Source organism: Theobroma umbraticum, unplaced genomic scaffold, assembly GCF_002168275.2.
Source record: "Theobroma umbraticum cultivar Fairchild unplaced genomic scaffold, ASM216827v3 scaffold_204.0, whole genome shotgun sequence".
Classification (NCBI taxonomy): Eukaryota; Viridiplantae; Streptophyta; class Magnoliopsida; order Malvales; family Malvaceae; genus Theobroma; species Theobroma umbraticum.
This window is the reverse complement of record NW_018397267.1, coordinates 1,505,563-1,522,059: the sequence shown is the minus strand read 5'-3', so window position 1 is coordinate 1,522,059 and position 16,497 is coordinate 1,505,563. Positions and strand designations below refer to the sequence as shown.

At 36.2% G+C, this 16,497-nt stretch overlaps 2 protein-coding genes and 2 pseudogenes across 3 annotated transcripts; 1 reads left to right on the top strand and 3 right to left on the bottom strand.

Annotated features, from left to right (window-relative positions):
- Positions 1-1,371: 1,371 nt before the first annotated feature.
- On the bottom strand, positions 1,372-2,791 carry LOC110424559 (uncharacterized). Of its 2 annotated transcripts, none has more exons than XM_089784869.1 (2): positions 2,198-2,791; positions 1,372-2,079 (listed from the first exon to the last, which is right to left on the bottom strand). In XM_089784869.1, the coding sequence occupies exons 1-2, from the start codon at positions 2,708-2,710 to the stop codon at positions 1,972-1,974; spliced, it is 621 nt and encodes a 206-aa protein (XP_089640995.1). In that variant the 5' UTR covers positions 2,711-2,791; the 3' UTR covers positions 1,372-1,971. The 2 variants fall into 2 exon arrangements, with proteins under 2 accessions (XP_089640995.1, XP_021294827.1); XM_021439152.2 differs by having other exon boundaries at positions 1,372-2,076.
- Positions 2,792-5,639: 2,848 nt separating this feature from the next.
- Positions 5,640-6,331, bottom strand: LOC110424467 (calcium-binding protein KRP1 pseudogene; annotated as a pseudogene).
- Positions 6,332-9,902: 3,571 nt separating this feature from the next.
- LOC110424455 (calcium-binding protein KRP1 pseudogene) lies at positions 9,903-10,588 on the bottom strand (annotated as a pseudogene).
- A 3,174-nt stretch (positions 10,589-13,762) lies between these two features.
- On the top strand, positions 13,763-15,672 carry LOC110424315 (receptor protein kinase TMK1-like). Its single transcript, XM_089784882.1, has 4 exons — positions 13,763-14,304; positions 14,498-14,688; positions 15,256-15,455; positions 15,574-15,672. Exons 1-4 carry the CDS (start codon positions 13,763-13,765, stop codon positions 15,670-15,672), a joined length of 1,032 nt encoding a protein of 343 aa, XP_089641008.1.
- Positions 15,673-16,497: the final 825 nt, after the last annotated feature.

The window sequence follows — 16,497 nt, the reverse complement described above, 5'->3', positions numbered from 1 at the left end:
TTTAATTGATTCCCCCTTCCTTTTACATTAATGTAAAGCTTTTGTTAATACTTAAAACTAATACTACTAAGCAACTTGCAAATGTAAATATGTACCCATGATTATTTTATGGTAGGGTAAGCATGTGGAGGTGTCGGAAGGTTTCCTTCATCCTCCAAAATCGTGCCTAGGTAGTTTTTCTATTCAGTTGTTGTAATCATACGTATCATAGCATAATCACATTCAGGATATCGGATTGATCAATCATCTTCTCAATCCTTAGTGGTTGGCGCCTGGTCATGTAACCCTTGGAAATGGGATGTGATGGTCGGTTATTAAAATATGTTAATTAAGTGTGAAAGAGATGGTGGGATTGATGCAAAGCTGGCCTATGATTGGAAATCCCAAGATATTGGTAAGATTGTAATCATGGCGAAATATGTATTGACCCTTTTAATTTATTCAACTCTCAGCAAAGAGAGTAGATGGGGAAATGCATGCCCATGTTTGGCGCTCAGGGATTTGCAGCAGAAAGGTTTTGATGGAAATTTTCACCCAATGTAAGGACCTACAAAAAGCTTGGGAGAGCCTAGTCAAACAGCAGTGATATCCAAAGAATAAAAGCATCATTAACTTTGTCACTGACATGAAGGGATAGAGTGTTAGCAGGCTTGCACCAGTCATTTTCCTTCATTTACTTGCTATGTTTTACTGTACGATTTATAGATATGACCCTGGAAACGCGCGAGGACCAAATGAAACCACTGGCTCTCACTCTAAACTCGAACCATTCAATTTTTATCTCTCTCAAGCTCAAGAAAAGCAAAAAAATGACATTCAAGACACAAAGGCAATGAACCTTGCCTGTGCTTGTGCTTAGTGAATTTCATTGAGAAAATGACTTGTAAAACAGGAGAACTAAACAAAAAAAGTAAAAGAAAGGAAAATTTGTGGCTCATGCAAAAGAAGTATTCAATACCGCCGCCTCCCTTTTTCAACAGTTCTTTGTGAATCTCATGGTGAAGAAAATGGGATTTTGGATTTTTATTTGGTCAACCAAATGCTCTTGTTTGAGTGCAATTGGTGTCCACATATGCTCAACAAAAGGGGTCCCGGCTGCATAACTGATATTGCCACTTGTTCAATAATATTCTTCTTTCTTCTTTGAAAAAAAGAAAAAAACACCCTTGTACGTGAGTTCTTCTCAGGTGTTTGAAGTACTCTAATCCAAAAATTGGGTAAATTCAAGGATACCAAATCAAGAATGGTGAGATGTGTAGTAATAATCTTTGTATTTGATTCCACCGAGTGTGTTGGACATGGAAAGGATAATGGAGTACTGTTTGTTGGTATGGAGATGGGGTGCTAATCTTCTTAAAAAACTAAACGCAGCTATGGCAAATACTGTTCATTACTTCATAGTTTATTCAGTAATCTGATCATTACAGTGCAGTTCACCACTTTAAAAACATGGTAGCTGATTGTCTGATTCCTAGAAGGAACATGTGATCCTAGGTTGAGGTTGAAAAAAATAAAGTTTATTATAATTAAAGAACAGAATTTAGTAGCTGTTACTTCTTTCTTAGCCTCCAACACTTACAACTATACATTGGTAAAATGTGCTTTCAGCTTCAGGGTAAAACTAATTAGCTGATATTAATTTCAACAAGAAAAAAGAAGAAGAAAGAAACACATACATTTCTCAGTTAAATACACCCAATACAGATCAATCAAGGCTGTCTTAACTTCTAATTAGAGAAAAGTTACCTAATATTGAAACGAAAATTAAGTAGTCAGACAAAAAAAAATGCCATTAACATCTGCAGCAGCTTGTGCTCATTTTGGAGATATCAAGCAGTGTTTGTTCCACTTCTTCATATGTCTGCAGCAGCTTGTGCTCATTTTGGAGATATCAAGCAGTGTTTGTTCCACTTCTTCATATGTCTCCAGCAACCACGCCCTTTTGTAATTGCTTGGGAGAGTCTCTGGCTGTTATTTCTGGTCTTTTAGTGACTTGAAGGGATCTAAAGAAGCTGATTCATTTGACAAATTCTGGGTCTGGTGTTGTGGAGAAAATGAGTAGCCTGGATCATCAGCCTGCTGAAAAAACGGGACATCAGAAATGTCTAAAATCAGGCACTGTGATTGAGTTAATGAGAGATACCAAGATTTATCAGGATCATTAAAAGTGATTCAATGGATAAAAAGGATGGCTTACTCGAGAAGCGGGTTCTTCAGTCTCACGCATGCGCTTCAATGAAAGAACTGTTCTCGATTGGGAAGTACCTTCTTGGACGCAGCAAAACCTGGTGGAACATTCTTCACTTGTTGAAGAACTGGAAACTGGTGGTGTAGATGACCATGGAACCACTTGATTTTCTTCATCATCGCCGTTATCACCATCATCATCTTCACTGTCATCTTCCCCATCAAGATCATTATCATCATCATCTTCATCTTCTTCATCGTGAGTTTCCTCATTGTTTCTCTCCTTCCTACAAGCATTTCTGTTGACACAATTATCGCAAACAGAAACAGTCGGGCCCAGCTTTGGTCCCGAGCCATTCCAGGGAGTAGGAGATTGACAGATGAGGCAAAGAAGTGTTCTTAAATGCTTAGCAACCAGAAAATTAGCACCATGTACTCTGGAGTCACAGTCCCAGCACAAGATGGCTTGATCTGATTCACAATACATCTTTGCCAGAGAATTGCAAAGTTCACACTTTTTCATTTTCTTCTTCTTGTTCTGAGAGAGAATTGCCCTCAAGCTTGAATTTCCATATGCATCACTACGTTTTATGCCTATGTGTTCTGTTCTGTTCTGTTCCTGTTAGTCCACCCCTAATGCTTTAATATGCATAACACATGCTCAAAGGGCAACTTGGCAAATGTTTATTAAATGTACAAATACCCGCTCTGCCTTTTTTTTTTTAATTTTATATTTCTATAAACATCACATCCTTTTTGGATATGGTAAATCTTGCTTTTGAGTTGGAAGTAATGCACCAATAACCTAGGTCCTAGAGTAAAGTATGGCTATCTTTGTTTGAAATTTGTCAGTGACAGTCAAGTATATTAACAACTCCAAGCCATGTTTGCTTAATTGACTTTAAAAGTTCTCCAAGAAGTTTGGTAACTTAGAAGCCATGGATTGTTTATCAGAATATAACCTAACTAAACTTAAAAGAACTTGATTCTAAGTAAACTGCAAAATGACTTGAGTATTTGACTCAATAATTTGGTGTATGACAAGAATCTTTTCCTTCAAATAAAACAAAGGAAACCATCAAAACAAGGGGCCAAATTTGCATTGTATTTTCTTAGGTGGGATTTGGTCGTCTATTGGACATTCAGTACCCACCCAGATCTTGCCAAATCATATTCTATTCATCAGTTACTTCGTGATACTAATCTTAAGCCTGGGGGGTTCAGGCGTCCAGCACTGGACCTAACAATACAATCATTTCTTCTCTTTCAGTATCAAAATCTCTGCTATTAGGCATGAATTTGATGATGAAAGATAAGCCCTTGGCCCATGTGGACCTTCTGTCAAATTCATTACTGCCCTTGGCGGGCTCGGCTAGGTACAGCAACTCCCGTAGGACACCTGTGTGAATCCCAGTGACCTATCAATTTTTGCGGTCATCACGGTAGTATTTTACTAATTTCTTCTTAGGAAGAGTTGGTTGGGATGGTTCCCAGAGGTTGACGTTTCTTCCAGTTGCATTTGTCAGTCAGGTTTTCATCTCTTGTCTGGTCTACATATTGTCTGGTCGAGAGAAACGTGCTTTGCGTTCATCATTGGCGCAAATTAGGCCGAGATAATGAAGAATATTCTTATTGGGAATTATCAAATCATATCTGTACAAGGATTTTCTTTCAATCTTTCCCAACCTTTTCCATCTGCTGTTACTACACTCTCACTAGATTTAAAAGCTTTGAGGTTCCCAAGCTTTTTGAGTCCTCCAAACACTAACAACTGGGTAAAATCTTGGATATTCGATTTCAGCTTTTAATTTAAGGTTTTCTGGTAGCTGGTCATGTGACAAAGTCTAATCGAATGTTTTTAATGACTTTGCAAAATGTGTGGCTGCTCTTGTTTCACCTGTAGTCTTCCGCTTCTGACCAACCTGATGGCTATTTAGTTAAATGTTGTTGTCAGGTATAGACTAGAAAACCACGCGTGGAAGCAGTGGATATGTTCACACCTAAGTTCAACTCCCAAAGCTTAAAATCCTTTAATGTCTGTTCGAAATGCAGCAGGATGACTGTTTGTGGCCTAGCTGGTGTCTATTTCTGCTGGCAAGAAAGCAAGTTACTATAAGATATGGATGAATAAATCTTTTCCTCCAAGGTCCGAATTCGAACGAGGTGGGGAAAGAAAATTTGTGGTTCAGGTTGAGAAGAGAAAAAGATTCATGTTGCCATTGAGCCCGTGAAGATCAGCTTGTCATGCCTTTTGATCCTCGACATGGTGGTGGACCTGTAATATTGCATTTTTGCTGCTGCAAATGTGGACAAGGTTAAACTTTCTTCCATCCGGTGGCTGAGAAACCTATTGTTTTGTTTTTTTCCTTCCCACTTGAGCATGAAACTGAGTGATTAAAAAACAAAAAGCATCTCTTTATTAAAGATGTGAACTGTGAGAGACATTTTAACCGTCCACCAATTCACTCATGAAAACAGCACAAGCGGGGCCCCGAAGGACATCAGGGCAAGATTCTGAAGATAATTTTTACTATACATAAGATTCATTTACACTGGAACTCTATCCAATACAGATATTAAGAATTTAATGCATGGCACATGTGGGAAGTCATGCTTTTTCTAGATCAAAACTTGATGACCATGGTTTCTGCATATCGCCAATTTTTCCATGCATGGGTAGTTGGCTAGCTTGAGTTGTGTAAAACAGGGCATCTGTTAATGGGAAGCAGCATACACCAGGAAATAATTCCAACCAGAGAATTTGCTCTGTTTTTCTTTAACAATTTAAAATATTTACCTGGTAACCACAAGCTAGGTTTACACCAATAATTTCATTAAGCAATAATCTTCTAATTCTCAAATTAGTTTTAGTTAGCCCTGTGGTTGCTTGGGGCAGGAAAAAATTTTGAAGAGTCCACCCAACTAGCCTATACTGATTTTCTCAGTGCATAGCCATTATGTTTTCAGATTGGACTCTTTAGCTAGGCAACAAGCCCAGAATAATCTGACCCTGGCCGTTCTTCTTCTTCTTCTTTTATTATTATTGTTTTCCTTTAGGAGTGAGATTCGGAGAGTTCTGAGTTCTGAGGGTCTGTCCGATAAGCCATTGCAAGTAAAAATATCTTCCAGTTTCAAATCGCCAAAACAGTATGGACAATGATGTCTTCTGTCTTGTTTGTTTCCTCGTTTGTCCATTTCTTGTTCTTTCTCTCCTTTTTGTCTCTTGCTAACTTGTATATTACAATAAAGATATAGAAGAAACTGGAATTCTAAGCCAACTCAACCCTATTTTAGCATTTAAAAAATTACTAAAAACCAATGGGAACAGTATCATAGGCAACCCCTTGGCATCAATTTCATCACCTATAAGAACACCGGCTCATTGATTTTGGTAAGGAAAAGTTTTAAAATCTCATATCAGGGAAAAGAAATCACTAAAATGGAAACAATAATTGAGAAAAGAGAAGCTGCATTGACATTTTTTTTCCAACAATTGATCACGGAGTAATTGGCTGGTAAACAATGGCCTAGAACAAGAAGAACACTTGCACTTTTTTTTTCTCTGAATGCAAACAAAAGGATTACATTTCGTTAATTAAAGCTTCTACCAACAACTTTCTGGAACTCTTCATCAAGGCAGGGCTCAGCCTAAACATTAGAGTACAAAATTCCATCTCATCCAAAGCACCATCTCCATTCAAATCGCCTTCTCTCAACATGCAAACCAGTTCCTCATCGGTCATGTCTTGCAATCCAAGCAAAGCCAAGTTCCTCTTCAAGCTTTCGAAAGTGATCATCCCTTTGTCTCCATCCATCAACAACCGAAACCCATTGCTCAGCTCCTTCATGAACCCTTCAGCACCTAGTTTCTCCACCATAGCAGGGAAGAAATCCTCGAACACAATCGCATTTTGTGCTGCCATTTTGTGGAATGAAGGCAACCACCACGTCAACACGCCTTAGCCCTAGAGGAAATTCAGATGGAATGTGGGAATAGAGAAAAAAGGCCGATTAGATACATGGGGTATTTATAGTCTCTTCATAAATGCGTATAATAAAGGGTATAGAAAGTCTTAGAAGGAAAGGATACAGAAATGTTGGAGGAAGGATTGTCGATGACAACGAATGTACAGGTAAGAGGAAGTTGTTTGGGAAGGTTGTTGCAGCCGGCATTTTGCTGGGTATAAATTTCGAGGCAGGTTTCGTTTTGTGAAAACGTCCTCCTTCCTCGAAGTTGCATGGGGGAGGTACCAGTTGGTGCCGCAGGCCTTTTTTCCAAGCCATGAGAATAAAAAACTTTTGGTTTTACACTAGAAAAGGCAATTGCTGGAACACACCTACACTATGGCTAAAATTAATAGTTTGTCTAGTTTTGACCCACTAGCAATTTGAGTCCAAAGTCGCACTTTGCACAATGTTACTAGGTATATATATATATACTATCAACTTTGGGTTTTGAATCTGATTGGATAAGTTGGATAAGTCGCTTTCCTCCAGTTCATCCTAACTGATACTCCTACATGGAAAGCACTACTGCTAAATATATGTACTATGTGAATAGAATAGTTGGAAAATATCTTTACAAGATGTTCTTTACATCTTACATCGTGCTTGTGATTATTTAAACTTTGGGAGAATTTTCTCTTCACAAGCTTATGGTCTTTGCATTGAAAACTTCAAGGATAATTTATGTTTTTGTATTGAGATATTGTTTTTTTTTTTTAAAGTTAGAGTTCATTCATAAATAAAGGAAGTCCATATACAAACATATGAGGATCAAAACTGGAAAGATCACTTGTCTTGACCCTCAATTGACAAACTGGTAGATAGAATTACCAGACAAAAAACCCTTGCCTTTTAAACCATTCATCCTAGCATTTACATATAAACTTTTAGCCAACACATTCCCACCAGCCCAAAATATAAAATTAAAAAAGAAGTCAGTAAGACAAGAAAACGTAACCAGCATGCGTGTTTCCTTCTCTTGCTGCACCAAGCAAAAATCAAGAACAACAAAATTCAAAACTCCCAATATCACCATGGGCAAGGCTGAACTAAGACCACATTAAACCCTTGTACGCACAAATCATGAATCTTGAAGTATAAAGGAGTCATCAAACCTTGTGAGGAAGTCGAGCAAGCAGACAAAGCATAACATGACAATTAAGGAAGAACTTGTAACAGGTTTGTGGCTCTTTCCACCCCCAATTTGGCAAGGCTGTCTGTCAATTCATTCCTAGATCTCGGGATATGAATAATCTGCCATTTAGGAATCTTACCAGCAGAGCTTTGATTTTTAATACTAAATTTCTAAGGCGCTAGGGAGAGGAAAGTGGTTTTGAGACTCAATTAACAGCATTTAAAGAATCAATTTCAATAATTAACTTAAATTGATGATACCAATCTGCTGCCATAAAAATAATTAAAGCATTTCGAATAGCTAATATTTTCGCAAGATTGGCATCACCCCAACCCCCTGTTTTTGAAAAAAAAAATTTCACCATGCCTTTATCATTCTTTAGCACACCCCCAATGCCAAGAGGACCGGAGTAGCCCTTAGCAACCCCATCAGTATTGGGATATTGTTGAAGTGAGAAATTGTTGTGTTCAGGGTTTCAGGTAATTTCTTTGTATTATTCATCTGTACATTGACCATGAAATTAATGAGGGTTAAGAATGAGCCTTGATGCTTTGTTAATCCGGTTAATAATGAGAAACTTCTTGTGAGAGTTCCATTTTCCTATTATGAACTGTCAGTCCAGAGAGTGTTTGTCTCTTCTAGTTTCTGAAGGATGGTGGTAATTGACCAAAAGTGGAAAGGAAATAAAGGCAAATGCACCGGTAGAATCTGACAACTACGGTTTTTATCAAATCATGAAAGGGTGCTCTTTTGCATTTGAACTGTTGGGTTAAATACTGTCAGTAGATTTCAATTCAGAGTCTACTTGATTTCCATGGGGCAAAATTTAAATCCTAGAATCGACCCTGACACCCTTCTTCATCATTTGGTTTCTCTGAGATCTTCCTCTGTGATATGTTAATTGGGGTGCTAGAAACTTGCAATTAAGTGATAGCTCTAGAATCCTAGATTTCTTTGTTCCATTGTTCAGACCAAAGGAAACAATATTTTCTTTGGCCAGAGGCAGGGGAGGTGGGCGGAGAGCGATAAATGGCTGTTTCCAACTCTGTAAAGGCTGGTTGCGTTGGAGTAGGAAAGCTCTCAATCTTGCTGCTAAGCATTGAAACAATGTAGACATGTTTGATCTATCTTTTACAAAAATCTTGAACGCACAGCAGTCCAATATGTATGCATCTCTAAATTTCCCCATGGAAGCATGAATCAAAGATCGATGGATCGATTCGCATCTTGTCCTAATTCCATGATCTCCAGGCCTGAAAAGTGCAAATATATTAGTTGTGAGACAATGAACTATATATGGAGGCTTGCTTGATTGAATTACTGAATCAGTTAGACTTAAATGTTCCAAAAGGCTAGAAGAATGCTCATCATCAAGAAAACTTGTGTTTCTTCTTCTACCAACGATGTCTAAGGCTAATACCCGGAAGCTAAGTACATCAGATCATATTTCAGAAACTTGCCCTCTCTTTGCATATTGGAAAGACATGTAACCGCTGCATTGAATAGCTAAAACAATCCTTTTAGCTCAAACAGTGTAATAACATGCTTGACTGTAACAAGAAATTAGCGGCTTACTATGTTCCAACAACTCTTCTAGTGTTGACATGATCTTCATTGTTTTTGAAAATCCGTGTTATTTCAAAATTTGAATTTTTTTTTAAATAAGGACTTTCATTAATCAAGGTAAAAAGTCCTTATAATTTACAAAAGATTTTAACTTAAAACAAAGGTCAAATACCAACTTGGTTTACAAAAAATAATTTAGACCAAAATTTGAAATTTACTCGTCTTTAGATCTCTATGTATAATTCATAATCAAGAATCTTTATGAAAATAAATGATACCCAAATTTAATTATTCCTTTTATCATGATGAACATTATTGTCAAATTAAGAACACATTCAATTTGTGGAACTTAGTGAAATTGACATTGAAAAGGAAAAGGAATCAGAATTTGAGTACTGTTAGATGTGCAAATAATTCCACAAATTTGAGTATGATGACATGGTAACTCGTGACAGATGCTGAATTGACAACCTGATGGTTAGCTTGTGACATAACATGCACGAACCAAATTATAACATAATTAAGACTTAGAGGTACTGCATTGCAACCTGCCCAATGTCTGGATGGTTGATGATGCTTTCTCCGTTTTCAATCATTGCAGGCTTCACGTATAATGCCAAATAATTACCCTATTTCACTGTTAATACGATCACCAGCATCAAAGTAATTATATTGGCAGAATCATTTGTCAATCCTTTTGATCTACGATACTGTTCAAGGTCAATCCTTCTTTAGCAGTAAGCAATGAACGTTAATCAAGAACGTGATTCGGAAAGTGCAAATAGGTTTTCAATTCAATTAGGTTCCCTGGAACTAGAAATGCCAAAGTTAAAACAAAGGTTTGGACTGATTCATGATCATCCGCTGCTGTCCGGACATGGTCGTTGGATTGTGTTGGTGTTTGTCTCCATTTGCTGTCGTTTGTGAACATGGCAGAATGACCATAAGAATTCTTAATGATTCTGGGTTTCTACTTGTAGTAAGGCTATTCTAAGTAGGGAAACAGACATGACAAAAAGGTTCTGCAGACAATTAGATTAACTAAAGCAGAAAACTTTGCTCTTCGCTTCAAATGAGTCTGAGGAAAAAGAAACATAACGATTGATTGAAAACAAAATGGTTGGAATTGGGTTTGTCCGGCCTGGTACATGAAAAAGGGTGGAGGTAGTGAACCAAGCTTGGACAATATTAGCCCAACGTCTTAATTTCGCCATTGGAGAAAAGAAAATGTACTAGGAGACTAGGACTCCAGAATAAAGTTACAAAAGTCTGCCTCTAATTGGCAAACGAGTGAACAAAAAAGGTGATGAACATTTTCTTGACAAACGATCTAGAAATTGACAATAGCTTCTACCAGCAATTTTCTTGAACTGTTCATCAACTCAGGACTCAACCTAAGCATGAGGGTGCAAAACTCCATCTCATTCAAAGCGCCATCCCCATCCAGATCACCTTCTCTCAACATGCAAACCGCCTCCTCATCACTCATATCTTGCAAACCAAGCAATGCCGAGTTCCTCTTCAAGCTCTCGAAAGTGATCACCCCTTTGTCTCCATCCACAAGCAACTGAAACCCATTGCACAGCTCCTTCATGAAACCTTCAGCACCCAATTTCTCGACCATGGCGGGGAAAAAATCTTCGAAAACCACACCATTTTGGGACCCCATTGTTTTGGTTTAAACGTAAAAGAAAGCTATTGGGTTTTGTATGATTTTGGAAGTAGAGTCGGTACGAGGTATTTATATGTGATTTTGAAGAGAATAAAGCCAAGGGGGAAAAAAAAGAGAGGAAGTGTTCGAGGAAAGAGTGGTAATGAGAACAAAATAAAGGTGCAGATAAAGAAATGAAGTTGTATGAGTAGGTTGTCACTGCCCCCGGTAGTTGCTGCCTTTGATTTGTGGCTTTTTGTGTCTCTGAAAATTGTCCTCCTTCCTCGAAGGTGCATGTGGGATAGCTGTAGGTACCACTAGCTTAATTTGGTCATGCAAGTATTCTCTAGATAGAGACCCTGTCTTGCATTGGATGCCAATTTTACTAGAGTATTGTAACACCAAAAGTATCTTAAATTTATCAATTATCATTAGATTTTCATGCATGAATATCGATTTTCAAATATAATCAACATTTGTAATTTTGTCATTATTGATTATCAAATTAATTTTCTAATTTAATCAAATTATATTGATTATGAGATTGATGTAACTTGATTTTCTGGTCTTGTGAACATTGGTAGAGTTAGCTTTATAGTGGCTTTCTCTTTCATTGAGGTAAGTTATGTTGATCAAACAGTAGTGAATTTGTTTGCCAAATCAAGATATCCAATGACACCCATGGATGGGACAGGTCTGGGTCCTATACGTGGGTCGTCTTTTCCCGGCCAGATGCCAAGACTGCTGCCCTTTCACGGCTCCCCTTTGTCACCTTCGTGGTTTGCTGCCCCACATGAAGTTTCAAACCTATCCACTGCCCCCACATGAAGTTTCAAACCCATCCGAAAGAAACCAGATCATACAAAATCAACCGAAATTACATAAATTTTTTATAAATTCTTTAAAATTATTGTAATGAAATACCTTAAAATTGATATTTGTACTATCTGATTCGATTATAGAGAGTAAGGTATTTATAATCAGTTTAGATAAAAAATTATTACTCGTTATTATTCTAACAATAATTTTAAAATATTTATTATTAAATCTAATTATAAATAATAATTTTTAATACCTAATTATATATATTATTTATAAATTCTTTAAATTTATTGTAATAACTTATTAAAATTCTTTAATTGATTAAATATGATTTTAAATTTTATTTTTTTAATAATATAAATAAAAATTAATTTTAATTAGGTATATTTAACAGGTTCAATTATTTAACAGGTAGTTTTTAAGATATTCAAGTAACAATTTTAAAATTTAATCTGATATTTATTACATTCAGATATTTTATCAAATAATAAAATTCGAATTAAAATATATAAATACAAAGTCAATTTTGATATTGGCCGTAACGTTTGTTTTGGATGGGTTGGACAGTACGGTTTGGCCCATTCCTTAACATAGTCGTAGCCTGATGATTAATTAGGCATATGGGCTGCTAAATTGGACTAACCTCTAACGTTACATCGCATTCTTTGAATGGTTTTGTTGGGCTTCAAGAATATAAATATGTAGGTCATAGTACTATTTGTTTAATATTAATTTTTGTTATATTGCTTTATATGTGTATAAAACTATTATTTTTAATAACAAAATAATAAGTAAGAAATAACTAATATAATAAACAATTTTAAACGAAAAACACTTTATGTATTAGCATATGAAGTAATTAAACTACATTTACTTTCCTTCAATTTAATAAATGACTCTTTCATTCTAGTTATAACATTTAAAAAAATCCTTAAATTATTTTAAAAAATTAAATATATTTTTTATATTTTATTATATTTAATAAAGTCTATATAGTTTTATTTTAAGTTAAATAAAATTTTACAATTAATGATTGACTTAATTAAAATATCATTTGTCATTTTATATCACTTGATGTTGATGTGACATACTAACATGTTATAATAAATGATGATATGACATATTGATATAGTATGATGATATAATCATGTGACATTTTTTACTTTTTTCATGAGTGTTATATCAACATCATGTGTACTTAAAACGATAAATGATATTTTGACTAATGATAATTAATCAATTATTATTTATACGAGTTTATTTGATTCAAAATAAAAGTATAAATATTTAATTAAATTCAATAAAATAATAAATTTTATTTAATTTTTTTTAAATAATTCAAGAACTTCTTTTTAAGTATTATGCTTCTATTCTATCTGTTTTGATGATACTATGTTCTCACAAGAGAATTATTTGACCTAACTTGGAAATATATATATAATTTTTTTTTCTTTTGATGACATATATATTAATTTGTTATGTATATCTTCTTTAGCATGAGAGTCGTTGACATGCCAATGTTTTTGGCCAATTAGCCCAGAAAAACAAAGCTAGCAGGATTTATGCATCATGGTTGCATTTCCTGACAATTGCGAAGTCCGACTCCATAAAATTAAATAAGCCACCCAATGAAAATGGAAATTGACAATAACCCTTCGTTTTCGATCGGCTACAAGATTGTAAGAGGAAAGAATGAACTTAGTTATTGTCAGTTGACAATGTTATTTTAACAACATTCGGCACTAGACAATCACTTGAAATGTTTGGAAGTTGCTTACGTGGAGAGTAAAAGATTTACTGCATATATATATATATATATATGTATATATATATATATATATATATATATATGTATATGTACACACAAAACTCGTTGGAGGTTGTGAGACTCAATTATAGTTCTCGTGGGTAGCATAAAGTTGGCAAGTTCTCTCCCCATTATTATGTTTCTCCTTCTCTTCATGCTGTTCTCTCTCCTTTCCATCACCTCCAGGGCTGATGATGACTACTCCTCTTCCATGGCCAAGCTAGCTGCGGCCCTTCATCCCCTGCCTCGAACTAGGTCCACAAATTCATCCTCCTCCTACTGTGAGTGGCAGGGTGTCGATTGCGACGGTTCCGGGCACGTTGTACAGATTGATCTCAACTCCATGTCTCTCCGTGGTTCTTTACCATCCAAATTCCCTCCTTTCCCTCATCTTCAAGTCCTGTATCTTAAGGACGACTGCTTTACTTGCTCTTTTCCTTCTCTAGAAGAACTCCCTCTCTTGGAGGAACTTCACCTAGATCAGAACAACTTCACCTGAATCCCACCAGGGTTTTTTCAAGGGCTTTCTGGATATTTGCAGGTTTTGATTCTCAGTGAAAATCCCTCTCTAGCACCCTGGAAGAAACCCATGGCATTTACTAGGTTAACAAGTCTTACTTCATTCCTTGCTGACAATACAAATTTGGCGGGATGTATCCCTGACATTTTCGATTCTTTAGCTGTAACGCAACTGAGCCTTCATGGCAATAATATGACTGGAAGATTACCAGCCTCTTTTGGGAAATCCCAGATTAGATATTTGTGGCTTCAGAACCAGAAGTTGGGCCTAACAGGTCCCCTTGATCTATTATCGAACATGACCTTTTTGTCCAAGGTTGGGCTAAACAGCAATCGGTTTTCAGGTCCCATCCCTGATGTATCTAATTGCAAAAGCTTAGAGATATTACAGCTGCATTACAATCATCTCGCAGGAGTTGTCCCTCAATCTCTAGCCTCACATCCTAGTTTACAAGTCATTTCCGTGAATGACAACGTGTTGCAGGGTCCTTTCCCTTCTTTTTTATTTACCAATATGAATGCCAGTGTTATCAATAATAATTTCTGCAGAGTCACTGCAGACCCGTGTGATCGTCAGGTTACAACACCGCTTGAGATTGCAAATGCTTTGGGGTATTGTTATAGGTTATCGTTAGCTTGGAAAAGTAATGACGCATGCAAAATTGGTCATTTGTGTCATGCGACTCAGAGAAGAATATTACAAAAAAAGATCTTGGGAAGCAGCAATGGATAGGAACGATTTCGCTAGCGTTTGCCAATCTAACTGCGTTGCAGTATTTGTTTCTAAATGACAATAACTTGACAGGTTCCATCCCCGATGGCCTGACAAAGTACCTCATCTTCAGGTCCTGGACGTTTCCAATAAGAGTCTCTCTGGGGTTATCCCTGCTTTTGGGCTATCAGTGAAGCTACATACCGCTGTAAATCATCTGTCCATTGCGGATGAGCAAGATGGAACAACGCTAACAGGAGGCACATCGAATTTTCCACCAAAGGGTATGACAGCTGATCTACTTATTAAATTTGATGCCTACAGCTGAGCACTAAAAACGCATTGGACTGCCTAGGAATTGAATCACTTTCTAATTAGTTAAATAAACACTGATAGAAACGTATTAAACTATCTGTAACATCATAATTCATGTTGGATATTTCCTCTTGGACACTGACCATTATTTCGAGTAATTGGAACCTTTGTGATTTTGTCCTTCGCCAGTTTTAACATGAGTAATGATGCGAGGTACTGTAAATGTTTGAGAAGCCGTAGCAAGGCTCAAAACTGATCAATTACCGGTTCAGATTAATCACCCCATTGTTGTAGCTACACATTCTTAGTTTTACTTTACCTCACATTTATACCATGTTTCAATTTACAGGAAAAAGAGGTGGCCTGAAAGTAATTGTCATAATGGCAGGAATTCTAGGAGCAATTATGGGTGTCGTCTTCTGTTTCTCGTTGGAAGGATGATTGCTGGCAATACAGATGTGCATGCATCATAAAGAAAATGTTGGCAAATGTTTCTGACACACATATACTATCTATAACTGCATTTTTCAATTCAGAAAGGAAAGGACCAAGTGATGAGTTTAAGAAAGAAGAAGCATGTTCAAAATTTTTTTCTCTTAATCTGCTTGGGAAATCCCAAAATCGAGTCAAATTCCAGGAGCTTCAACTATTAGATTTTGGGAAACTAGCAACTGCAACAAACAATATTCATCCAACCAACAAGCAGGGGAAGGGTGGTTTTGGTCTAGTATACAAGGTAATGGCTAATTATGAGATACTCCTTGCTCTTGGCCCTTGGGTGTTTTATAAGACATGAATGAAACAGGCCATAAACTGAAATTCTAGCTAGTTTCTGAGTTGATGTTTCCTTGTAGGGAACGCTCCAAGATAGGCAGGAAATAGCTGTAAAAAGACTTTCAAGAGCATCTAGACGGGCTAGAAGAATTCATAAACGAGGCGCTGGTGATTTCTAAACTCCAACATCGTAATCTTGTAAGGCTTCTTGGCTGCTGCACTGATGGAGAAGAAAAGATGCTAGTCTATGAATACATGCCAAACAAGAGCTTGGATATCTTTCTCTTTGGTTAGAGCATTTTGACTCTTTATTTTCGTTTTAAATTTTTTTATTAAACTACTTGAGTGTTAATTTTTTAAAAAAATTTGAAATTGTTCACTTAGATCCAAAAAACAAATTCTTTTTGATCGGAAGAAATCAATATTAGAGAAGGAATCAATTGAGGACTTCTCTATCTTTATAAAGATTCAAAATTACGAATCGTACATGGAGATACGAAAGAAAGTAATATTATATTAGATGAAGAATTAAATTCAAAAATTTTAAATTTTGAAATAACAAAGGTTTTTGGCGGCAACGAAAGTCAAGATAATACAAGGAGAGTTCTCGAAGCATAGTAAGCTATTATTTCTCTATCCAATTTCAAAATTTGTATTAGTATGTTAGCTAAAATAAACTGTCATTTGTTTTGGTGATGAAGTGTAGTGGGTACATGTCTCTTGAATATGCAATGAAAGGATAATTTTTTGAAAAATCTGATGTTTTTAGCTTTGGAGTATTGACCTTGGAGATACTCAGTGGAAGAAGAAACTCTAATTTCCATGATGAGTATTCTTTGAACCTTTTGGGATATCTAAGTCTTGACTTTGTATTCTTGACATTCTACAAGCCCACTGTTCATTATTAGCAATACAAACTTAAATTCAAAACACCCAATTGTTTTAATGCCTTTGGGCTTTCCAGGCGTGGAAATTGCGGAGTGAAGACAACATCTTGGCCTTGG

Coding starts and splice junctions, on each gene's coding strand:
- LOC110424315 (XM_089784882.1), top strand. CDS start 13,763: ATGGCATTTACTAGGTTAACAAGTCTTACTTCATTCCTTGCTGACAAT. Junction 14,305..14,497: donor GAGATTGCAAATGCTTTGGG/GTATTGTTATAG, acceptor ATAACTTGACAG/GTTCCATCCCCGATGGCCTG. Junction 14,689..15,255: donor ATCGAATTTTCCACCAAAGG/GTATGACAGCTG, acceptor TTTTCAATTCAG/AAAGGAAAGGACCAAGTGAT.
- LOC110424559 (XM_089784869.1), bottom strand. CDS start 2,710: ATGAAAAAGTGTGAACTTTGCAATTCTCTGGCAAAGATGTATTGTGAA. Junction 2,080..2,197: donor CTGAAGAACCCGCTTCTCGA/GTAAGCCATCCT, acceptor CCGTTTTTTCAG/CAGGCTGATGATCCAGGCTA.